This window comes from Haliotis cracherodii, unplaced genomic scaffold (assembly GCF_022045235.1).
Source record: "Haliotis cracherodii isolate W230 unplaced genomic scaffold, xgHalCrac1.p SCAF_13, whole genome shotgun sequence".
Classification (NCBI taxonomy): domain Eukaryota; kingdom Metazoa; phylum Mollusca; class Gastropoda; order Lepetellida; family Haliotidae; genus Haliotis; species Haliotis cracherodii.
In genome coordinates, this window is record NW_027266268.1 from 8,610,467 (window position 1) to 8,637,705 (window position 27,239).

The window sequence follows — 27,239 nt, forward strand, 5'->3', positions numbered from 1 at the left end:
CTAAACTCAGTTCCGCAGTTACACGGTAATAAGAGAGTGAGTATAAGTTGATTAACGCTGCAATAAGCAATATGTTAGCCTGTAAATAATCATGCGTAAAACAGGCAAACCAGTGACTGAAGAAACGAGCAACGATTTCCGTAGTCGTGACACAATAACAATCAGCTAAGTCACAGATCTCGCCTCCCGACCCCAGTTTAGTCCGCATATACTGTGTTTATTGTTCAACGCACACAACAATATTCCAGGTGTATACGGTAGCCTAGACATAATCTAGTCTGAACCAAACAAGCCAGTGATTAATATTATGACCATCCTCACATAAAGTACTTGAAAGCCATTCCGGTTCGAAATCAGCACATGGCATTGGACCTATAATGACAGGCTTTGTTCTCAAAAGGCCTTGCGAATTCTGTTGATTCTTGCTTCAAAGAATTGCCCTTATATGTTTATAGTACATGGACATGTGTCTTGAGGAGAAGGTTGACTCCAAGTGGAGAACTGAAGGACCTACCTAAAATCAAATTAATGCATCACAGGAATGTAGGCTTTTAATTCTTACATATAATTGTACATGAAAAGACCAACCTGCATCAAGATGTGTCCTAAAATTGTATCCTCCGTTGTATATGGCCAATAAACCGTATCCAAGGACAGCAAAGGAAGAATTAGAACGAATTGATGTTATGTGTTCACCACTTTGTAATGTTCCCACTTTGTATCTTGTACCTGGAATGTTCTTCCACTTTATCGGGGGAGTGAAAACTGTAGAGAGAGTGTTTGGGGTTTCTTGAATGTGTACATTGTTGTTGTCTTTATCTGTCATTATTTTCCTGATGCCTTGGACTTGTAGGGTTGTTTGTTTAGAGTAGAGGGATACTGGTGGTACTACAATTAACCCATCAGGGGCAAAATTATAATACGTCCCAACAGTACACAAAGTGACCATGGTTGGCCTTGTGGTGTTGAAGTAAAATGTTTCAAAACTTCCACATTGTTCACGGTACAGTCCATCTTTACCCACAAAGACGGAAGAACCGTTATTAAACATGATGCTTGTGTCAATGTGGTCAGTAACAACTTGAAGTTGGTATGGTAGGGTACCCATGAAAGTTCGATAGTAAGAAGAATCTTGGATAGCAATAATATACTCACTGCCATAATGTTTCACAGGCAGTAATTGCTCGTAGGTAGAGAAGGCATTGCGGATCATCTCGTATGTTCCACTATAGACGGCTATTGTTTCCGAGGCATTAACAATGGTTCTGGTCATATCAGATGAACTGTTTATGGAGAAAGTCTTATATTTATCTAATCTGACACTGAGGGTGTCCCCGTCGCTGTACGTCCTGCCGTCATAGGTGACGTTGCCCTCCAATCTGAAGATAATGTCAACATCCGCCTTCTTGCTGTGTGTGGCTATCGCTAAGACTACTCTGTATCTTGTGTATCTGTACATGTTGTCAGTGGGAAGACAGGATGTAATGATGTACTTGGTGCCTAGTGCGGACACAGGAAGGGGAGAGAATTGTGAGTAAGAGGTCATTCCGCCGATGATCTGAATAGCAGCATCTCTCACATGCACAAGCACTACCTTGGTTGTTGTGGTATTAGGATAAAAGCAGTCTGTGTTGTAAGGATTGAAGCGTCGAGACCAGATCCGCCCAGAGAGTGGATCCTGTACCTGCCACTGGCCTCCTGTCTCCCCAGCAGTGGCGAGTATCCGCGGGCGAAGTTGGTAGGAGGGATTGTTTCCCGCTACTGCCACCAAGTAACTTTCACCTGTAGGCATATTAATGTTTATTTATTTGATAACCTTATGATTAGTGAATTAAAGACGAAGAAATACCAGTATCGACTCTGGCAAAGGTATATATATTAGAATAAACGATTTAATTTGATTATTACAACGTTAAGTTGTTAAAGATTATCAAAAGGCAACAGTCAAAGAGATCCCATCATTTGACAAGTTTCCTACATGCATAGGTCAAAAAAGAATTTTTGTCACAAGTTCAGAATTGTGTTTGGCTTGCGACCATTAGTAATGAAATGAGTCTTTAAAGGGGCACTAATCTAAAGCGATTCCCCAGGACTGGTTGTTGCCTTTGTTATTGTTTTTTCCCCATGAGTGCCCGGATGATACGCAACGCAACTGAGCGTGATAAGAAACTGGGCTACCGTCTGCAAACTTGGAGGCAATATTTGTTTTACGCATTTTTGAACACTGATTGATCTATAAAGATTTCGACAAAGGGCGCATATTAATTTATTCCTTCAGTCTAAACAAACGGACAAAAAGAACGGCGGAGCTCATCTGATGTCGTCATTTGGAAATACCCCAGATGGTTATTGTTTAATAATAAAAAAAAGTATCCATGCAGCGAAAGTATTTTCGGATTTGGGATTGCGTCGATAATACGATTACTACTCCCCTGTTGTGATCCACGTTTTCTGGTATAACCCTGCACTTGTGTATTTGTCGTCATTCACTTGATGCTCAGTTAATGCATTTATTACAGGTATAATTAGTGGTAGCACCACTCAGATTACCCGACAAAGGTTCCCATTTGGCATTTATTGTGTCTGGGGTAATTATTCAATCTAAATCCAGGTTTGAAGTGAGGTGAAATGTGTATAATATAATATGCATGTGGCAGCCCAGCAAGGATACATTCCTTGAACAAGGAAGCTGCCTAAAATTATACACATAAATTTGGTAGGTTGTAATTATGAAATTTGCATTTTCCTTTCCTTCATTTGCTGTAGCATTGTACAGATTCATTCTTGTTCCCCTACGTCTTGGTTGGGAAATTCTTCGATGAGCGATAGACGTTATTTTCACAAGTCTTTTCCTTTGTAAGCGTGAATATATTACAGTCAATTTGTAAAATGTGACTCTTTCAGGGAATTTATAAAATGTGAAAATATTTCAGTAATTTTGACTGAAAAATCTGTCCATTTCTTTAACAGATTGACTAAAATTGATTAAGACGATCACAAGGGCCTAAAACATCACAATAAACTATTGTGTAGGATTAGAAGCCAAACAATATAGAAATGTACTTTTCATCGTAACATTTTCAGTCTCTTTGTGATGATATTAAACATAAAAATGCTTGGAATTCGTTCAACTTGTCAAAATAATACAGATGGACTTATTTTTAAGTCAATTTGTAAAATAACTGAATATTTAGGCGTTTAATAAATTTCCTAAGTGAAAATTTTGCACATTTTGTCTGTAAAATTATAAACACGATAGAATAAGCAATGCTCAGGAGAAATATTCATTTGTGTTGCAAGTCAAAATAGTGTAAACGAGAATCGGACAATTACCAAGCAAGTGACTTATCAAAACGTCGTCACCATTACCGATGCTACCCACAAAGATACCTACATTTCCTTATTATTTCCAAACCAATATTTCATTTTGTTGATCATTGTGACTATACGCCCTTTTACTATCAATAAAAGTGACAAATGCGCTTACGACTTGCGCAGCACAGGTCGCGAACTAGTCTTGATGTCTGCTACATCACCCGGGTACTCACGGGAAAAAACAACAACAAAGGCAACAACCAGTCCGGGGAATTTCTTTAGATCAGTGCCCCTTTACTTCGCTTTTAAAAATAGTTTAGTAATATAATGGCATGTGAGCTAAATGACACGGCGCCGTAGACAACTGGATACCCCATGAAAACATTACACACATGTCCTAACTACACAGGCCATAAACCATTATCAATGTATTCAAAACGTTGTTCGTTGATAACTATAATGCCATTATCATAACGGAAACTGTGACACATACCTGTATACTGCACTGCTTCCTCTGCAGACAAATTGTAGCCGATGTTATGGACCGATCCATTATAAAAGGACAGAACTGTGAAGGGGAGGTCGCTGGAAATGAACGTATAAGATGTAGACCGTCTGGTTGACTTCACTGTGCCAACTTTGTACCTGCTGCCCGGTACATCCATCCATGTCAGAAGATCGTTGAGTTGTTTCTTTTTAATCAACACATTCGCTGTCCTCTCAGTTAATATCTTGAATGTTGTATTGTCACCTCGAAGCCAGACACCGCTCTGTGTGACGTAAGAGTGGACAGGTGGTACAGTTGTGAAGACACTGTTGTAACCATCTGCTCTACTGAGTGTCACCAGTACCGGGCGTGTGGTGGTGAAGTGAAGACTCTCTCCTAGTTCAAGTGAGCGGTTATAGAGACGACGCTCACCAGTGGAGACTGTGACCCTGGTACTGAACGTGATGTGCACGTGGCTGTGTTCACTGATGATCTGCAGCTCCAGCTTGGTGTCATCTACAGCAACAACAAACTCCTGTCCGTGGTGCTTGACAGGCAGTAGTTGGTCATACACAGTGTACTTCGAGGCATAGTCTATACCACTGTAGACGGCCACATTGTGTTCACTGTTAATTACTGTTCCATTCAGATCATGTGGGGTGTTTATCATCAACGTTTGATATGGATCAAGTTTGATGGACAGAGTATCGCTGTCACCATATTCGTAGTTGACAAAGTAAACACTTCCTTTTTTCATTTGAAAATATATATCAACATTAGTGCTCATGTTGTGTGTAGTTATCAGCAGCAAGGATTGATAATTACTGTTAGGTGCAAGACTGGAAGGTACAATGTACTTGGTCCCAAGGACAGATATGGGAAGAGGAGAGAATAAACCATCAGCTTCTACCAGCATATTTACATCTTCGTCACTTCCGCTTACAACGACAGCTGTATTTTCTACAACACTAGTGATTTTCATCTTATCGGTTACACTGCGTGAACCACCACTGAAAGGATGCACTTCACTGGATGTTCTATAAGCGAAGTGTGGATACTGTATCTCCATCAGGCCCCCGGTTTCTCCAGCTGTGTACCTGATGTACGAGTATTTGCCTCTATATGCCAGTGCCACCACGTAGTCTTCACCTGTAAAGTCAATTCAACACGATATTACATTCATATATAATGTACTGAATTCTGGTATTGTTGGCGGCGAGATCAAAAGATGACAGATGTGCTGTACCCTTGAACCACACCCTTCGGCAGGACAATGTGCAGAACTCAAATAACTGTGTCCTGGCTATGACATGGTCAATATCGCAACAGTTTGAGGAATGTCCTTCATAGGCCAAAGAAATCCTCCAAGTGTAATAACATTCTACAAGGACAGTGCCAATGAAATAGTCCCATTATGTGAGTCGCTCTGTTCAACAACGGCCGTCGATCTGCCGGATACGGTGGAACCGTCGGTCACAACGACAGACCAACTCAATGTACCTGATAATTTTAGAGGGGTGCTCTGCTCACATTATGGTGCTGCATGTACTACAAAAAGCTACTCATGAAGCCACAAACACCTTCACTTCAATCTCTATATTGTCAGCAGTAAGCGAGAGGAACTGTTAGAGTTACTGTGAAAATGCTTCAAAATTCATCAGGGCCATGGCCACGCAGTGACAAGATCTGAAAATCACCACTTAATACTTTTGCATTTTGGCGTGTATCCTGGCCCCTTTACGCTTCCGTCATGTCAACAATACTTTCTTAGAAATATTTCATGGATTTATGTGTTAAGTTAAATAATAAAATGACCCTTTTATTAAAAAAATCCTGTATTACCGTCAGTAAGTTAACTAAATGTAAGAGCCAATAGTTGTTATATTCGTGGATGTGTAATAGTAAGGCCCCGCAGTCACAATGAAAAAGTCACCAATCAGGGATCAATCAGTATTTAAAACTTACTATATTATCATGATCATCAATAGTATTTGTTATTTTTTTGTCGGGATTCCGGTTAAGAATGTGTAGGTTCCCAGCAACCTATGATGGTCGTAAGAGGAGACTGTATGGGTTGGGTAGACAGGTACAGTGACTTGGTTAATTGCATGTCGTCGTGTCCCAATTACGTTATATAACAAACAAACAAACACGAATTCTGCAGCTAAATTAGCTATATCAATAATCGAATCTGGATCAGGCAAGCAACTATTGAAAGCATGATCGATGTCCCAAGGCGTCGGGGCAAGTCACACACCCTGACCACTGTTCCTTGCTTTACATGCATGTAGACCAATGCATGTGGTACTGTGAACCTATTCGTACCCGTATTGACCATAGGGAACATGAATAGAACACGTCCCATTTTAATTCTGGAAACCCAAAAGTCCAGAAACTCATGGGTAGGCCCATTGGCAGGCCCATGGGCGAGAATATGTTCCTTTACTTAAAACTCATGTTTTATGTTTCGCAAATACATAAGTGTATTTCTTTCAAGTATCACGACATAAAATTTAACCCATTTTAACTTAATTCAACGATTGTATAGCGATATTGAAATATTTCGCCCATGGGCGAGAAAAAGGTTTGGCCCATGGGCGAGAATATGTTCCTTCACTTAAAACTCATGTTTTTGTTTCGCAAATACATAAGTGTATTTCTTTCAAGTATCATGACACAAAATTTAACTCATATTAACTTTTTATTGCTCCTATTTCATGTTACATTTTTTTGCATAAACGGCCGAGTAATTAAAAATAGATACGAACATTCATGTATCATAACTGATTGGAACACATGATGTTAAAGCCTTATTTTTCCAGTGGTTTCTGAGTCAAATTTTAACGTATCAGACAACACGGAGCATATGTTGAGTCCCACTACCAAGGAAATACATTGTGAAACAGTGTCGACCAAACATTACACAAGTTGCGTAAATCATAATCTTGCGTCAGTTTTGATACCTAAAACCTGTAATACCGACAGTAAGTTAACTAAAAGTAATTGCTAACAGTTGTAACATTCCTTATATCAGAGAGGTGGCTCTCTGGGTGATGTGTAATTGTCATATCATGTAAAATGTAAAAAAATCAATTATAGGACAAGACAATAATAGAATCGAAAAACATATGTCTCAGCATCTCCCTCGTAATCTTACTGTAATAGTTCCTGGCCTAAGAAGAACATTGTCTAATAGACAACAAATAATGCCCAGACATATTATATTTCTTGGATCGCCAAGGCGAATCTGGGATCATAAACGATCATATGCGTCTTGTTCGCCTGAGGGACTCAACTGTGACAACGAATGGACGATTTTACAATCAACCAGATAAACCCCAGAGGACGATCTGGGCAAGGCCGCCACTGTGCTACACCCGCACACCCACCTGAAAGGAATGACCTGATTGTTCTACAGATTGGTATATCTTTTGTGAACACAATTATTGTTGTGGTTTGCACCAGGTTTTACCATGTGGTCTTCCCGTGAAAATCAGCCACTTTATCGTAACAACTTTACTATATTATCATATATAGTATTTTAACATTTTCTTTGAGATTCCGGTATAGAATATATAGGTCCCCTGCAACCTATGGTGGTCGTAAGAGGCGACTGGTCAAGGTCAAGGTCATCAAGGTGTGTTGTGTTTACTTCAGGCTGACAAGAAATTAGTAACGTTCTAAGTATTCACAAAAGGTAAGCTGACAGTTTTATGTATCAACACCGTCTGAAAGCTTCGGGAACGTAAGTGTGCCAATAAGACGCCATGATCGACATAGAAACATAGAGAAAACGTATTGGAAGTCACCCCACCCCACCTGGGACAAGACAGATTGGCAAGATGGCTACCCGCTACGACGATCGCTCACAATGGTCATTTTGCATAGATCTGAACTTCAGAATGGTAAGCTTAGTAATTGTAGCCTGCATTCTCGGTGCTATAACATAGTGTTTTCGGATTCTGTTTGTACATTCACCGATGGCCTTTGTGGACGATATAACATAGTCACAGCAAGTTCCATGTTCCAATATAGGTCATGCACGGACTGCAGTAGCAACGCGTCCAGTGATTTCCTCGTGTCGGGTGAACAGTTTCAACTACCTGTGTCAGTAAATTTACTGTTACTGTGTTCCGGCGATGTTGAACTAAACCCTAGACCAATCAGTCAACAAGATCTTGATAAAACTAAGGCTGACATCATTGAGGAACTTAAAAACATGAAAACACTCATAAAACAGGACATCACTCAATTGAAAGATGAACTTAAACACGTGCAAGGAGACATAAAGAAACTAACTGACAGTATTGTTGAACTAAAAAAGTGATATTTCACAAATGAAAGAACAACATATTACGCAACTGGATGTGGATGTGTACACGAGCAACTACAACAACAGGATTTAACACATAGAGAAGACATTAGTGCCATCGAGAACAGGTTGAGAGACTAGAAATTTTTAGTCGGCGCGATGTCATCTTGCATAGTGTGCCTGAGGATTGCGATGAATCGTTCGGATAATACAGAAAAAAGTATTAATAGTGCTGAACTCTGTATGTGAGGAAGGAAAAAGTGCAATTCAACCTAACGATATTCGCCGATCGCATAGACTTTGAGGAGCTACAGCAAAGAAATCGAGACCTATCATATGTGCGTTCTGGGAAACTGAGGTAAAGATTTGGGCCTTAAAGAAGAGAGCACAATTAAAAGCTAAACAAATGGGAATATCAAACGACCCTAACTGCATCACAGCGAAATAAACTGAAATCTCTAGCTGAAAATGGGAAGAGGGGTTTCTACAAAAATGGGAAACTTGTAGTTGTGGATATGCCCCCTAAATAAGACTCTCCGTTTGCCAATAACGGAACACAACTCTTCAGAACAACACGACAGAGATCTGCTCATCCATATGGATACGGCCGGGCCCGACTTATGTCACCATCGATGGACATTAAACCTGTCAACAATGTGTCGACTTTGGCATTGAATATTTCAGGTCTGCACAATAAAATGAAATATGAGGAGTTTATTAACTTCATCAACGATTTCAACATCATCCACTTATCAGAAACTTGGTCACACAAAAAAGATAATACTGATTTTTCCCTTCCAGGATATAAATGCTTTCATTTACCCGGTATTAAGCTGTCACAGTTTGGACGCGCCTCGGGGTATAATAGTGTTTATAATAGATTTGATACATTTCAAAATATACCAAATGTGTCAGGTACTTTGAAAATGCTATTTTTACGCTGTTTGACAATAATTTGATTTCATGCGAAAAACATGCATTGTGTATCTATGCATATGTTCAGCCAGAAGGATCAAGATGGTATGACAATAAGCCTTCGAAAAATGGAATTGACCTCCTCTCAGACTCTTATATTGATTTTACAGCTAACTTGTCACCTGTTGAAACTATACTTTGTGGCGACTTAAATGCTAGAACTGGACGACTTGATGAGTATACTGATGATGATTTCAGACATTTAACAATGATGATTTCAGATGATTTAATAACGGAACTAGTATCATATGTTTCTTTCAGACCTAGGTTCTCCTCTGACCTGCAAACTAACAATTTCGAAAATCTGTGATTGATGTGTGTCAATTATTGAATTTGCACATTCTAAATGGTCGATGTGATACTGACAAAGAAAAAGGTGATTATACATTTGTTGGACATAATGGATGCAGTGTAACTGATTATGTCATTGGATCATGCTGGTTATTTGAGAAAGTTCTGTCTTTAAAATTATTTCAGGAAGTGAATCAGAACATCTCCCTATAGCATTTAATCTATCTACGAATATTGATTTATCACAGACAACAACAAAGGTACGTTCAGATGACCAAATGATCAGTGGTACTACGTATTCATGGAATGAGGATAAGAGGTATATATTCATTGAAATGTTAGCATCTCTCAATGAAGAATTGGAGGATGCGGTACACATAGCCTTAACAGACATTGATTACGGGATGAAATTATTCACAGATATCTTATTGCGATCAGCTGATTGTATGAGACGTTGTGTACGACCATTTTCAGGTTTTGAAGATTGGTATGCTGCTAAATGTGAATGTTTTAAAAAACAGAGATGTCATATAAAGACAAAGTGTCTCTTCAGCACTTGGTCAGATGCAATAGGAAACATTTATGAAGAACAGGTAGGATTTAGAGCTGGATATTTCACAATGGACAATGTTTTCATTTTACAAGCTTTAATTACAAAATATCTCTCAAAAAGGGCAGGTAAATTATATGCATGTTTTGTTGATTTCACTAAGACATTTGATTCCGTTCAAAGAAAAACACTCTGGCACTTATTTGGTAAACATAGGTGGGCATCAAAGATGGAAGAATCATTAAAAGCCATTTACGAATCAGTTAAAGCTTGTGTACGAACCAATGGCAATAACCTTACAAGTATGTTTGATTGCCCTTTGGGAGTGCGTCAGGGTTGTGTATTAAGCCCAATCTGTTTCTCTTTCTGTATAATGAACTTGTTCTTGAAATTAACTCAAAATCTAAAAATGGCATTCAGTTATATCCAGATCTAATAGAAATATTCCTTTTACTTTTTGCTGACCATGTTGTTGTTTTTTTTATTCGGTAATTGGTATTCAACGTCAAATCAATATTTTGGAAAATTATTGTGATTAGTGGTCACTGTCCGTAAACCTAAATAAAACTAAAGTTCTTGTTTTTAAAAGCGGTGGGAAACTATCAAAATTAGAGAAATGGATATACAAAGACGCACATATAGAGGTAGTCTCATCTTATACTTACCTTGGAATATTGTTTACTAGGACTTTGAGTTGGAATAAATATCTAGAATCTATATCTGTTAAAGCGAAGAAAGTGTTGATGTCAATCCTATAAAGTTTGTTAAAATATGATAATCTGCCTTGTAATTTATTCTTTCAAATTTTTGTTAAAAGATAATGCCAATTTTACTTTATGGATCAGACATATGGCGTTATAGAAAATATAAGTGTGTAGAAAAAGTTCATTTTTATGCGTGTAAACGTGTAATTGGGGTTCGATCCTCCACCCCAAATGGTATTGTACTTCGGGAATGTGCCAGATATCCATTGTATATATTTTCGCTCAAGCGATGTATATATTGCTGGTTAAAACTAACATGCTGTTCTATCTGGATCATAATGCCAGTCACTCACGCAATAAACATTATTTAAAAAATCTAACAATATCTGTACATCTTGTAACCTTAATGTGTAGAAAATGAGTATCATTTTATGCTTGGGTGTAAACTCTATCATCAATTCAGAAACAAGTATATTCCAAAGACGTTTATAACTTACCCAAATATTAATTTGTTTTGCATACTCATGTCAACCTCAAATATTACATTATTACAAAATATTGCACTGCGCATACAACATGCATTGTTAGTTAGAAGAAACACCCATACCTTGTAAATACGTTGAACTATGGGCCTATTGCCTTTCAGTTTGCAGTGAATAAGACCATTTGAAGAGGCGACAGGTTCGGCGACTTGGTTAATTGTATGTCGTCGAGTACCAATTGCGTTTCACTCAAACAAACAAATAAACAAACAATAATTTTTCAGCTATGTCACGTCAACCTGTCAATAATCGAATCTGACTAAGGAAAGCTGGTTGACGCCAAAATCAACGTACCAAGTCTTCGGGAATACGACGATTCTGAGCAAATTACCAGTCAGATACTGACCACACGGTCCCCGCTTTACAAGCAAGTGGTACTGTGGGCCTATTCCAACCCTAATCCCCATAGGGAACATTATTAAATTATTGTTAGTTACCTTTTGTCTAATACCCAAATATATTAGCAATTGTGGCTGGAGAAGCAAAAGATATGAAGTCACTTCAGCAGACTGCCAATAATTTCGAATAATATCCAAAAAATATCAACAAGTCTTTACTTAACTGAAGGTCCCATTTTTTCACTTATATTTGTAATTCAAACCGTCAACGCCAGAGAAAATGTAAAAAGCAAAGCAGCAAAGAAAAATATATGAATGGATCCCTGAAAAACAGTGATAGCGCGTCTGTTTAATATGATGTTCAGACGATCCATTATTTTTCACGAATGGGTCGCCCAACAATTATCTGGTTCTACATTATCTCAATTAATGTAAACATAGAGTTAACAGAAGTATTTTGTTTATATTTTGACAGGCAAATAAATGATTTAAAAAAAGTTGGAAAAAATGTGTCGTAAGGAGGACCTGTGCCCACACAATATGACTTTGATAGTAGACTTCGATCACGGCGACACATATCAGAACGCTGTGAACTGATAAATATTTTCAAAAGTGTGATTTCATCGACGCACTGCATTGAATTGCTGTCAGCTTTTTAAGTTACCAATGGCTTTAAGGAGTATAATGAAAAGAATGTGAATATGACGTGAAACTATAAACATTCTTAAGCATGTGGGTTAACTCCCTCACACGTTTATATGCATGCTGGTTATGTGTTGAAGCTTTATATAATCTCATGACTATACTCTTGTGTTATGAACAGATATGTTTGTTTTAGGGAAATAATTCACATAATTACGTTTCCATAAACATATAAATAATCCTCGCCCCGACAAACGCTACCCTCAGAATATTTAAAAGTCAATTCCTGAGTAAATTCGAGGTTATGAATTTTCATTTTCGGTGGACAAATAGTTAAACCAAGGTTCCATCCGTCCGTCTGTCCGAAACTTTGTCCGCTCAATTTCTCTTAACTATTCAGTGGATTCATCTGAAACTTAGTACATATAATCTGTGTCATATGGAGGGGTGCACTCAAAAGAAAAAAATGTTTCTTATAAATTTTCCATTTTTTTAATGAATTTTTCAAACCCTAACTTCTGTCCGAAAACTTTGTCCGCGCGATATCTCTTAAACTATTCAGTGGATTCATCTGAAACTTAGTACATATAATCCAAGTCATATGGAGGGAAGCAGTCAAAAGAAAAAAAAATGTTTTGATAAATTTTGCATTGTTTTAATGAATTTTTCAAACCCTAACGTCCGTCCGAAAAGTTTGTTCGCGCGATTTCTCTTAAACTATTCAGTGGATTCATCTGAAACTTAGTACATTTAATCTGTGTCATATGTAGGGGTGCAGTCAAAAGAAAAAAATGTTTTAATAATTTTCCATTTTTTAAATGAATTTTTCAATACCTAACCCTATCCTAGCTATTTAATTTCAAACTACTGACACACTAGGCGGATCGGGGGTATTAGTGAGCCACGCTCACGTTTTTCTTGTTAGTTTTAGATCTAGTCTGTGTTTACAAAGGAAATTCATAGTCTTTCACTATCTGCTGTAATTGCCGCCGTGAAAAATTCAATAATATGCTAGCTTTTTAAAGGATTGTAGATATTCAGAATAAATTCAGTTGAATATTCTATTACTTTTCTGGAGTTTGTACAGCTTACAGGGAGGGTGTGTGTGTGTGTGTGTGGGGGGGGGGATGTCATCTTTCTGATGACTCCTGTTTCCAACATTTGAAATATTGGGTTGACATTTCTTTGTTCTCACATATGTTGATACCTTGGCCACCAAGGCTCATATGACCCCATCCCCCGTCCTTTGTAGTGAATTCAATATGAAATTGGCGATAAACTCAAGATGTCAAAGTCTTTCATATTTTATTTCTTGAAAGATGAGGATAAATTTTCCTGCTTTTTATTTAATAGAAGTTAGATCAACAGTTGAAGTCAAGTTTTTGAAGATAGCAAATGGTAGTTGTCGATCGAACTGCCACAAAAACTATATCATAGAACTCAATAAGTCGACAGTCTTGGTGTTTTCGTTTGCCGGTTAGCTTTTACAGATCAAAAGCAAAGTTAATCGCATTACTTTCGTGACGCATTTTAGGCCTGCCATACAGTTCCTGAAACAAATATATCCAATACAGCCGATGCAAGTCAATCATATTTGGCAAGACTAGATTACTGCAGTTATATATTTTATTAATATAATTAAACAATTGTTTTTATTTTTGTAAAATATGTTCATTTCAGAAACTAAATGTTAGTCTAGCCAGCGGTCTACACTCGCATTAATTTGGTTACACGTTTCATGATTTACAGTATTAGTGAAGATTATTCAACAATTAGCCACAATTAGAGCCTTTGGTAGGAGTAGAGGGAATGATAAGCATAGATTTGATAAGTATTTTAAGATATTCATGCTAGCTCAAAAGAAACTTTGGTTTATGTTTGTAGTACACCCCCAAAATAGGGATTACACAAGTGATATATTAAGATGACATACAACTTATACTTACGTGTATAAACTACTATCAAACAGTGAGGATAACAGGTGTTTGCAAAAAGGTGAGCGTATCCTGTACAACCGGTGGAACAAACACATGCAAAGGCAAGTTAGTTGTTAAACACGAAAAACACGGAAACGTATGGCACAAGTCAAAACAGAATTTCATCGGACATAACTCCATTTGCTACGTGTTGCTGATTAAGCGCAAAGATATAAACTCTCTGACTGCTCAGCAACATTCATGTATATGTGTGACGTATATATATATATATATAAGCAACCGATGTATTATGATCAGGGTCCATTGGTATCCCTTCAGCAAGTGCGAATCAGGTCCTAACACATCTGTTTTGTCATGTATCACACGCTGTTCAGTCGAACATCGCTTATCCGGACAATTGCTTTTTCTAAAATGTTGTCCGGATAAACGAGTTTCTGGATATCTGAATACCTTGTTAACTGACCAGAAGTCTACCGCGGCATATGTGAAATGAATGGCTTTGTGCTGTACAGACCTACACAGCATGCTTGTGACAGCAAAGTGCATTATTGAAACGACTGAAGAAATGCATATGTAGCCTAGTTTAGACTATGCACTTGTTTTGTGTACAGATGTGGCGGCGAGGTTAGGGCAACCTGACACACATGAGCATTAATAGCCATGTTTAGCTGTACCAGTAGACTGCTAAGGTTGAACTCATTCATGTGTGAAAAATGTTGTCGAGGCATCCGTACATCTTCTTTGTCGACTTGCATTATTAAAGTACATCAAGATGAGACATCATGTACATTCATATATATTTGTTGAGCACGACACCATGAAGTGTAGCCAGGACATTTCCTCGAAACTATGGGCGGCCATGTAGCTTCAATATCTTAACAAGTTATATCATTGAACATTGGTCAAGGTGTATTCAGTAAACAAAGATCTGAGGGGCTGTATTTCCTCCATCGAACACACGCTGCGTTCATCACAGTTTGTGACTTTCTAATCTAATTGGGAATCATGCAGTTGTTAGGCTTACGGATACTAACGAACTAGCACCTGTTTCGCAGGTAGGTTTTGTTAAGATTTGTTATCTTGTTGTCTCTCTACCCTCTACTTCCTTAACCACAATTTAAATCCAAAATAGACTTTCGGGCTATTGGATTACTAATGAGATGGTGATAAGGCTCAGGTTATGAAACAATCTGAACTCACAGTCTTTGAATTACTACACAATACACTGCCTGGGACCCCAGCTTCAATGGCTACATGTACAGAGTGCAAAGATTGTTTGTGAATGAGATAAGCTATATTGTTAGATTTAGTTCTCAGGATATTAGTTCTTGAAATGCATGACGTAGCAGTCCCCTCATGTACCCAACATATGCTTTTTCAGTATCCAAGTATCTTCAGGCGACATTTCCCAGACACTGGGAAATATTCATCCTTATTCCAACACAATATTTACAAGCAAATGAGGGAAAGAGAAAATACGATTTCTGAGATGAGTGAAGCACTGCATGTGTGTGTGTGCGTGCGTGCGTGCGTGCGTGCGTGTGTGTGTGCGTGCGTGTCTATGTATGTATGTATGTATGTATGTATGTATGTATGTATGTATGTATGTATGTATGTATGTTGTGAACTATGTTTCCACAATGACTTCAAGTGTTCATTTCCGATGCGAGATATTGTGTTTAATTGTATATAGCGTGGAAGTGGCAATAAGTATGGTACTTGTGCCCAATCCCTTTGTTTTCATGAACAATAAAATATATTTGGAACAAATAAGAAAACCCCACATACATCATACCATATTACATTTCTCTTATTCCTGTGTGTAGTATATTAGATACACTGTAAAAAAACAGAACAAGTAATTATGACATGGTTTATATTTGTATTGTTTAGGATGTTACAAAATTAAACATATCTCTTTCTTTTGAGTGATTGTTGTTTAACGCCGCATCAACAATCGTCTAGCTATTCGCGTCTATTGTTTCCAAGAATTGTGGCTCACATTTAACCGTCCCGTTATTTTGCAGATTGTTCTCTTCATTGGTGAAATGGCACACACCTAAATCCTATTCGCTTCCCCCAACATTGTTAAATATGTATGCAAACTGATCAACTACCATAGCGCTTTACTAAGACGCGTGTGCAAGCATGTGCACGTGCATGTATATTTGTATATGCGAAGTGCTCGTGTGATATATTCTACTTTAATCCGTTGGGGTATGGGAGGGGACGGGGGAAGGAGGGGGGGGGGGGGGTATGTACAAGACAAGCGAGTGGGGCCAAAAACAGGCGAGCGAGGCATCACGTTTGCTGTTTCATTCCTTCTCGGCCTTTGGTTTCAAAGGTTAGTTTGGATAATGAATATGCATGAATGTCGCTAAATGCCCTGTGCATGACGATACACGTAAGCAGAAAGGGAATTCCCTCGACGGTAACATTGGGATTCCCCGACATTCCGCAGTAATAAAAGTAGTGCGCCTCGTTGGGCGTGGCTTAAGTTTTTACATTCATTGGGAAAGGAATGCAATAACAAGTGACCAATTTAGCTAATCAGAATGTAGGAATTTCAATGAACACAGCAAAAATGTAATAATTATCCTATAGACGGGACGAGAGTAATAATACACTGAATACCGCAACAAACTATCAATACCCAATGTGAATTATAACATGTGAGTGAACGCCCAATGGCTCAGTCATTTATCTGAAGCCCTGATCTCCCACTCTCCCACTCAATTGTCAAAAGAACTGGCAACCTGGTGAAGGGAAGCGATTATATTGATAAACTAATGGGAACGTCTCAGCTTGCATAATAGTGTTTTATTTAACCAGAACCTTAACAAAAAAGGTTAATGGGGGCATATGAACCTTGTTGGCAAACGTTTCGTGAAATTATAGTTAACCCAATATTTAAAATGTTGGAAACGTATCATCATCTTATTTTAGTGCAGATAATATTAACATAAACTATTCAAATACATACCCTCGATATCCGGAATGATACATAACTTTCTAAGGCTTGAAAACATTTGAAAATTATATATTTACAAATGTTTTCCCACCTAAGGAAACGTTCATATTTCAAACCCTAGTACACTTAGAAAGGACTAGGAAAGCTCAGTACCTATTACAATTAAAAGGTATGCATTCGAATACTTTATGATCAAGTATTTACTGGGGTATTATTTCGTGCCTTGGAAATGTCAGAAAATCCGGTCAGAGCATTCAGGACAATGGTGATTGTGCATACAACAATACACAGTGATAATATGTCTCAAAGTTGAAGCTCCATATCAAATAAATAAACTCACAAAGTTAATTCATATCGGAAAACACCACATAAAACCGGTCACAGCATACATTTCCTATTGTATTTGCGTTTGTTTCAATGGTGTATAATCCGGCTTTTAGAAACTTGTAATGTGTTACAAGATAGAGAGCAATCTTGTTACGATTCAAGATATGTATATTAAATACTAATCACAAATTATCAGTCATTGTGATCCTCACGACTTATGCAGATTCACGTATCATTCAGTTATGTGTTAGAAATACTACATTGACAATTATCTGGTCATCTCCATTTTATTGAATAACAGTAACTCCAACGTATGTTTCGTGACATCCCCTGAGGCGGTCGGGTAGCCTGGTGGTTAAAGCGCTCGCTCGCTCGTCACGCCGAAGACCCGGGTTCGATTCCTGATATGGGTATAATGTATGGAGCCCATTCCTGGTGTCCCCCGTCGTGATATTGCTGGAATATTGCTAAAAGCAGCGTAAAACCATACTTACTCACTTGACATCCCCTACTATGTGAAATTCGATGCAGAGTGAAAAGCTGATTTAAAGGGCATGTCATTCTTTGTAATAATACAGTTAATGTATAAATTCCAAAAAGATATTTACTCTGGTAAAGGATCCGTAACAAATGGATGATACATTTTTCTTATTGCAGATATTGGGGTAATAAAAGCACAACAGAGATACTTACCCATGCCACTCTGCAGTACCGTCAAAAGAATCACCAAACCGAAGCGCTTGTAAATCATCCTCTCCATAGTCTGTTCCTGGTTCCTATCACAACAAAGGATGAAGATCCTTAATGTCTACAGAGATGGCTGGTGAAAAAAAAATATTCCGCATCTGAGGGAGAGAACATCCCGTCACTGATAAGGCCTACATATACATGTACACCAAGATCCTTGTTTTACAGGATCCTTGTTTTGTTAGTGAGAATATATCAGAAAGAATGTTTCAAAGTCCATGTTTGTGTCAGATGGCTACAAAGAGGGTTCTATTTCATCCCTGCGAGTGAGTGTTTTGACGCAGTCAACAACGTTCAAGCCAGATCAGGAATCGAATCGTAGAAGTGTGACAGAAATATTCCTGTTCTCTTGCACTCCTGCATTTTGTTCAACATGTTGTAAGAATATAGTCACTGAGAGGTCCTCGCCATATCGCTCCGAGAAATCCACACAATACCTCGCGACAAAGCGATTATACGAAACACAATGACAAAACAATAGAATTAGACAATGCAGCGATAGAATGACAGGAAGTTGATAGCGTGACAGGACATAGGGATAGAACGACATGTTTTGGTGATAACATGACAAGTTATCACGATGAAGCCAAAAAAGCCATAAAGCGATATGGTCACGCGATACGATGATAAGGCAAAAGAACAACATGGTAATAGAGTAATATTTTGATATGACAATATGATGGTATGACAACAGACCGATATTATGTAATTGCGTTGTGACAATGTGCGGACATGACAACACTTTTAACTGAAACTGAGGCTGATTGGCCAATTGCAAATGCAAGGAGCATAATATGATGGAAATGACCCAAAGTAGTGGCAGAGCGACGTCATTACCCGAACCATAAAAACATACATGATATATTTCATACCTTGTTGTCTTCATATATATACTTAATGATTAAATTGTCACTGTTTGAATCGTTCAAAGGGCAGCAACGACTACATGCATATTTCAAAAGTAAGAATGGTAACTCCACAAGTGCATTCAGATGTATACACAGCGCCAAAACGAAACAAGGGAACAATTCATACATATTTTGCCTAAATCCAACTGTTTTTATATGTGGAAAAGGTTACAAGCCGCCGAGGTCTACAAGCATTAATATGGCTACTGATCTCGCTGGGCTAGGCCTATAGTGCCCTCGCAAAATTGTTTCGAAATTTATATCTCCAAAGTTGCCAAAACTTATTAAATGCCTTAGTTACGTCGCAGTACGACACTGATGTTCAGTATATTAGACTGTTCTTTTGATAATTGTAGCAGTTATCCCTGTAGTTTATCCAAATTCACGATAGTAATTCTGACTCGATGTGCGACGCCATGTTTGTTTATAAACACTGAAAGTAGTCCCTACTTGACCTTTGATATTTGCATTTCCTCCAGCATATGACCCCAGCAGATATCGTTTTAATCCGTTGGCTTTATCCTGCCGAAAAACCTACCCATTATATGATAAATCAAGTTCTCCTTCAGCAAGACAATGCTAGACTGCAACCAGCAGCATGTGTAACTGTTAATCAAACTTTGAAATCAAAAGGCAGGAGAAGTATTCTCATCTCAATCTAATATACACGTACACTCGCTGCACATGATTTGGTGATTATAAGTTAGACCGATACCTTACATAACAAATAAGGTAACTTTAACTGTAGCCCTATCAAGTTAGTGAGCACTTGTTGGTGGCCCAAAAATCACATACACGACAACAATCACATTGTAGAGTAGTAGAAGTTAGTGAGCTAAAGTTTCATTTCATTCCTTTTATATTAATGTGTATTCATAGCAAATAGATAGGCACTAATTCATGTACAATTCAAACTTACGATTAATTAATAAACCATCTAAGAACAAAAGAAATGTTTTCTTCTTAAATCCATTAAAATATAAATGGGGTGTGTCAATGACGTTGTCTTATTTACCATTACTTAAAATGAGACCGTGATATGACAAGACCTATCTGCTTAATGGGATAGTTATAAGTTACAGTCTCTGGTGCAACGAACCATGGCCTTTAGTTCTTTGTTCTTACATGTATGTTATGAAAGAACACTATTTATCAACAATACTTTTTTTGGTGCTAGATATGGATCTATGCCACCATTTTAATTATTCAAATACTTTTTGTTTCTTTATTTCGGTAAACAAATACATAGTTTATGTCATTTTATAATCAGGTAAAAATGAAATATCATTTGATTCAATAATGAATCGGCTGGTTCGTTGAATAAGCCAAACATGACTTCTGTTGTAGTTGCCCCATTGGGTTGACTTTATATCACCATACGATAAGTGCACATTGTCTGTCAGGATAATTAAGATACGACAACTATATGTTGCTTATGATACTAAGTTATGGAAGACATGAGGGCACATCAACAAATGTTAAGTACATATAATTGTATAAAGGCTATATCATAAACGTTCTTTTATCTGAATCACTTTGAACTCTAACGAAAATATTCAATGCGTGAATGTGAATGTGTCAAAACGTAGATTCTTACTTGTAGCTGTACACCTTGAGAGAGATTAAGGGCGGTGCTGATTACGCAAGCAGAAGCGGCATGCCAAACAAACGACACACGAGGGACTTGGCTTTCCAAGCGGAAATACCTACTTTACTTTGTAACTGATACTCCTGCTTTGCCAACTTTGTAAGATCGTATTACAGCCCAGTGATGACACAACAATGTCTTGAGTCAAGGTTATTTATTCAGTTAAATATTCGATAACATACATTTAGGTGTGCACACAACAGCACTCTCAACCAGACTAGCGTTTAACCGCCCCTCACCCCCACGCCACGCTACCCCACCCAACACAGCAACTTACCTACCCTACATCATATAACGTATCACTTTGAACATTACTTACCACTTACAAGTTATTCTGGCGACATCTAACGCGATCACTCGCTGGGCGCCGCTCTCTTGAATAGAGTATCGATCTCGCGAGATCTCGTGATAGTTTTATAAACTAACGTTTAACATTTAAGATTACTCCCCCTTTCAAACATTGCTCATACCCGCGTGTTATATCAAAATAGTGTTTATGTACAACGGCTCTAGTGACAAGGATTAGTTTGTCTTGAGTAACCAACATGAAGATAGTACAAAATGAGCTTACAAAAGAATAACTATGTGTATAAACATACACACGGTAGGTGCTTTGCTTGTCTAACATACAAATAGTGAACAAGATTAATGTAACAATAAAGAATTCATGTTCACTAATATCACATTACATATAACATTTAATAAAAGATGCAAAGAAATAATCACAAAAGCTACAAGACACAAATATCGTAGTATCATAGTGGTTCACTGTTGATTGGACATGGTCCTTCAGCCACAGTATGGACAATGCGGGATACATGTGATGTATGCATGTTACAGACATAACATATTTACAGTTCATAGTTCATGGTTCACTGTTCACTGAACATAGTCCTTCAGTCAAGGCGGGCTACGTCTCATTCTTACCCCTTCCTCTAAAATAACACTGCTGTGTATTACAGGCCAATAGAAGTCAACTTCTTTCTAGGGACGTTACTCATTTCATCGTTGAGAAACATTTACCCGGTACTGTTTTTCACTTGAATGAACAATGCCAGTCTTTAATTTGTTGGGGATTGTCTGAGGCACAGGGTTGACATTCAATAAAGATGTGGATGAGGTCTTATTACGAATATTATAACACAATTTGAGTCTATTCCTATGGACTACCATCTTCTTATGGTGAAGATACAATTTAGGGCAGTTTGTCCTTTTGGTACAGTAGAACAAAATGGTTTAGCATCAGCTTTGCCATCATAATACTTATGATACTGGGATGATCTTCCTTGAATATTTCATCAGCCTTGATAATCCGTGACTCCATTTCGTCCCCAAATTTCCCCTTTTCTTCAATATTTCCCCTGTTGGTCCATACATGATATCTATTGATAGATTGATTACTCTACCATTAACAAGGTAGTTTGGAGTATACTTGATCAGAATACAGACTTTTTGGAACTCCTTATCTACTAACAAACCCGTACACAAGATGCGTCCTGACGGTGTGTGCTCGCTGATCTGGCAATAGGATAGCATTCCACATGCTTTATAAAATAGTCCATAACCACCAAAGTAAAACAGTTGGCTCTTTCTGTATCTGGAAGCGGGCCTGTAATGTCTACTGCAATCCTTTCTGGTGGATGTACAACTGGACCGGTTGTTTTCATTAACGCTGCTTTTTGAGATTTGAAAGCTTTTCTTTTCACACACTTCACGCAACTACCACGCCATTCTTTCATGGTCATCCAACAGAATCTGGTTATTTTTCTCTCAAGTGTGCGTTTATGACCTAAATACCTTGATGTTGGGTTGTCGCTACTAAGTATCATCATTTCTTTCGTCACTGTGTTTCAGGCTGTGTTAAATTCAAAAATATAATTCTGCTAAAGATTCTCTCCATCTTAAACTTGACCCTCCTGATGCCTGTAATGTTTTAACCATTATAAATAGCCATGATCTGTTCTTATCAGACATCGACGTCCAATCAAATAATGTTTAAAATAAGTAAGGATAAGATTTTATGGACGAACAACGTCTTCATTACAATTCAGAGCGACGTTTCGGTGTAGTTTCTAACGCCGTTATCAAGCAACTGGTACACATAGTATAGTTGACAAGTATATATACAGGTAGGAGGCGATGTTTATACAGTAGAGTAGATATCAGATGTAGTTATACTGGTTTACAGAAGCCTGTCATATACGCAAAAGGGTAGGAAAGGCATGCCCGGTGAAGTCAGTTACATAAACAAAAGAATGAACCTAGGGATATACACAACAGGCTGCTGACCTCCCTTCTGCTGGGTGTACTCTCACTCAGTGACACGGCTGCTGACCTCCCTTCTTCTGGATGGACTCACACTCAGTGACACGGCTGCTGACCTCCCTTCTTCTGGATGGACTCACACTCAGTGACACGGCTGCTGACCTCCCTTCTGCGGTGTGTACTCTCACTCAGTGACACGGCTGCTGACCTCCCTTCTGCTGTGTGTACTCTCACTCAGTGACACGGCTGCTGACCTCCCTTCTGCTGGGTGTACTCTCACTCAGTGACACGGCTGCTGACCTCCCTTCTGCTGGGTGCACTCTCACTCAGTGACACGGCTGCTGACCTCCCTTCTGCGGTGTGTACTCTCGCTCAGTGACACGGCTGCTGACCTCCCATCTGTTTGGTGTACTCTCACTCAGTGACACGGCTGCTGACCTCCCATCTGTTTGGTGCACTCTCACCCAGTGACACGGCTGCTGACCTCCCTTCTGCGGTGTGTACTTTCGCTCAGTGACACGGCTGCTGACCTCCCATCTGTTTGGTGTACTCTCACTCAGTGACACGGCTGCTGACCTCCCTTCTCCTGGGTGTACTCTCAATTAGTGACACGGCTGCTGACCTCCTATCTGTTTGGTGTACTCTCACTCAGTGACACGGCTGCTGACCTCCCTTCTCCTGGGTGTACTCTCAATCAGTGACACGGCTGCTGACCTCCCATCTGTTTGGTGCACTCTCACCCAGTGACACGGCTGCTGACCTCCCTTCTGCGGTGTGTACTTTCGCTCAGTGACACGGCTGCTGACCTCCCATCTGTTTGGTGTACTCTCACTCAGTGACACGGCTGCTGACCTCCCTTCTCCTGGGTGTACTCTCAATTAGTGACACGGCTGCTGACCTCCTATCTGTTTGGTGTACTCTCACTCAGTGACACGGCTGCTGACCTCCCTTCTCCTGGGTGTACTCTCAATCAGTGACACGGCTGCTGACCTCCCTTCTACTGTGTACATTCTCACTCAGTGACGCGGCTGCCGACCTCCCTTCTGCTGGATGGACTCTCACTCAGTGACACGGCTGCTGACCTCCTTTCTTCTGGGTGTACTCTCAATCAGTGACACGGCTCCTGACCTCCCTTCTTCTGGGTGTACTCTCACTCAGTGACACGGCTGCTGTCCTCCCTTCTTCTGGGTGTACTCTCAGCAAGTGACACGGCTGCCGACCACTCTTCTTCTGGGTGTACTCTTCACTCAGTGACACGGCTGCTGACCTCCCTTCTGCGATATGTACTCCCACTCAGTGACACGGCTGCTGTCCTCCCTTCTTCTGGGTGTACTCTCAGCAAGTGACACGGCTGCTGACCACTCTTCTTCTGGGTGTACTCTTCACTCAGTGACACGGCTGCTGACCTCCCTTCTGCTGGGTGTACTCTCACTCAGTGACACGGCTGCTGAACTCCCTTCTGCTGGGTGTACTCTCACTCAGTGACACGGCTGCTGACCTCCCTTCTGCTGGGTGTACTCTCACTCAGTGACACGGCTGCTGAACTCCCTTCTGCTGGGTGCACTCTCATTCAGTGACACGGCTGCTGACCTCCCTTCTGCTGGGTGCACTCTCACTCAGTGACACGGCTGCTGACCTCCTTCTGTTGGGTGTACTCTCACTCAGTGACACGGCTGCTGAACTCCCTTCTGCTGGGTGCACTCTCATTCAGTGACACGGCTGCTGACCTCCCTTCTGCTGGGTGCACTCTCACTCAGTGACACGGCTGCTGACCTCCCTTCTGTTGGGTGTACTCTCACTCAGTGACACGGCTGCTGACCTCCCTTCTGCTGGGTGTACTCTCACTCAGTGACACGGCTGCTGACCTCCCTTCTGCTGGGTGTTCTGTCACCCAGTGACACGGCTGCTGAACTCCTTCTGCTGGGTGTACTCTCACTCAGTGACACGGCTGCTGACCTCCCTTCTGCTGGGTGTTCTGTCACCCAGTGACACGGCTGCTGAACTCCTTCTGCTGGGTGTACTCTTCACTCAGTGACACGGCTGCTGACCTCCCTTCTGCGATATGTACTCCCACTCAGTGACACGGCTGCTGTCCTCCCTTCTTCTGGGTGTACTCTCAGCAAGTGACACGGCTGCTGACCACTCTTCTTCTGGGTGTACTCTTCACTCAGTGACACGGCTGCTGACCTCCCTTCTGCTGGGTGTACTCTCACTCAGTGACACGGCTGCTGAACTCCCTTCTGCTGGGTGTACTCTCACTCAGTGACACGGCTGCTGACCTCCCTTCTGCTGGGTGTACTCTCACTCAGTGACACGGCTGCTGAACTCCCTTCTGCTGGGTGCACTCTCATTCAGTGACACGGCTGCTGACCTCCCTTCTGCTGGGTGCACTCTCACTCAGTGACACGGCTGCTGACCTCCTTCTGTTGGGTGTACTCTCACTCAGTGACACGGCTGCTGAACTCCCTTCTGCTGGGTGCACTCTCATTCAGTGACACGGCTGCTGACCTCCCTTCTGCTGGGTGCACTCTCACTCAGTGACACGGCTGCTGACCTCCCTTCTGTTGGGTGTACTCTCACTCAGTGACACGGCTGCTGACCTCCCTTCTGCTGGGTGTACTCTCACTCAGTGACACGGCTGCTGACCTCCCTTCTGCTGGGTGTTCTGTCACCCAGTGACACGGCTGCTGAACTCCTTCTGCTGGGTGTACTCTCACTCAGTGTCACGGTTGCTGACCTCCCTTCTGCTGGGTGTTCTGTCACTCAGTGACACGCCTGCTGACCTCCCTTCTGCTGGGTGTACTCTCACTCAGTGACACGGCTGCTGACCTCCCTTCTGCTGGGTGTTCTGTCACTCAGTGACACGGCTGCTGAACTCCTTCTGCTGGGTGCACTCTCACTCAGTGACACGGCTGCTGACCTCCCTTCTGCTGGGTGTACTCTCACTCAGTGACACGGCTGCTGACCTCCCTTCTGCTGGGTGTTCTGTCACTCAGTGACACGCCTGCTGACCTCTTTTCTGCTGGGTGCACTCTCACTCAGTGACACGGCTGCTGACCTCTTTTCTGCTGGATGGACTCTCACTCAGTGACACGGCTGCTGACCTCCCTTCTGCTGGGTGCACTCTCACTCAGTGACACGGCTGCTGACCTCCCTTCTGCTGGGTGCACTCTCACTCAGTGACACTGCTACTGAACTCCTTTCTTCTGGGTGTACTCTCAATCAGTGACACGGCTCCTGACCTCCCTTCTTCTGGGTGTACTCTCACTCAGTGACACGGCTGCTGTCCTCCCTTCTTCTGGGTGTACTCTCAGCAAGTGACACGGCTGCCGACCACTCTTCTTCTGGGTGTACTCTTCACTCAGTGACACGGCTGCTGTCCTCCCTTCTGCGATATGTACTCCCACTCAGTGACACGGCTGCTGTCCTCCCTTCTTCTGGGTGTACTCTCAGCAAGTGACACGGCTGCTGACCACTCTTCTTCTGGGTGTACTCTTCACTCAGTGACACGGCTGCTGACCTCCCTTCTGCTGGGTGTACTCTCACTCAGTGACACGGCTGCTGAACTCCCTTCTGCTGGGTGTACTCTCACTCAGTGACACGGCTGCTGACCTCCCTTCTGCTGGGTGTACTCTCACTCAGTGACACGGCTGCTGACCTCCCTTCTGCTGGGTGCACTCTCATTCAGTGACACGGCTGCTGACCTCCCTTCTGCTGGGTGCACTCTCACTCAGTGACACGGCTGCTGACCTCCCTTCTGTTGGGTGTACTCTCACTCAGTGACACGGCTGCTGAACTCCCTTCTGCTGGGTGCACTCTCATTCAGTGACACGGCTGCTGACCTCCCTTCTGCTGGGTGCACTCTCACTCAGTGACACGGCTGCTGACCTCCCTTCTGTTGGGTGTACTCTCACTCAGTGACACGGCTGCTGACCTCCCTTCTGCTGGGTGCACTCTCATTCAGTGACACGGCTGCTGGCCTCCCTTCTGCTGGGTTCACTCTCACTCAGTGACACGGCTGCTGACCTCCCTTCTGCTGGGTGTACTCTCACTCAGTGACACGGCTGCTGACCTCCCTTCTGCTGGGTGTTCTGTCACTCAGTGACACGGCTGCTGAACTCCTTCTGCTGGGTGTACTCTCACTCAGTGACACGGCTGCTGACCTCCCTTCTGCTGGGTGCACTCTCACTCAGTGACACGGCTGCTGACCTCCCTTCTGCTGGGTGTACTCTCACTCAGTGACACGGCTGCTGACCTCCCTTCTGCTGGGTGTTCTGTCA

General features: G+C 40.9%; 1 protein-coding gene across 1 annotated transcript in view; it reads right to left on the reverse strand.

Moving 5' to 3' along the window:
• The window catches only part of LOC139459580 (uncharacterized), a 32,965-nt gene extending 12,249 nt beyond the window's left edge, over positions 1 to 20,716 (reverse strand). Inside the window, exons 1-4 of the mRNA XM_071241133.1 lie at positions 20,644 to 20,716; positions 18,085 to 18,167; positions 3,809 to 4,951; positions 589 to 1,782 (exon numbers count right to left, since the gene is read on the reverse strand). Of these exons, the coding sequence (XP_071097234.1) occupies positions 589 to 1,782; positions 3,809 to 4,951; positions 18,085 to 18,151 (2,404 nt within the window). The 5' untranslated portion in view covers positions 18,152 to 18,167; positions 20,644 to 20,716. The remainder of the gene's footprint in view (positions 1 to 588; positions 1,783 to 3,808; positions 4,952 to 18,084; positions 18,168 to 20,643) is intronic.
• Positions 20,717 to 27,239: the final 6,523 nt, after the last annotated feature.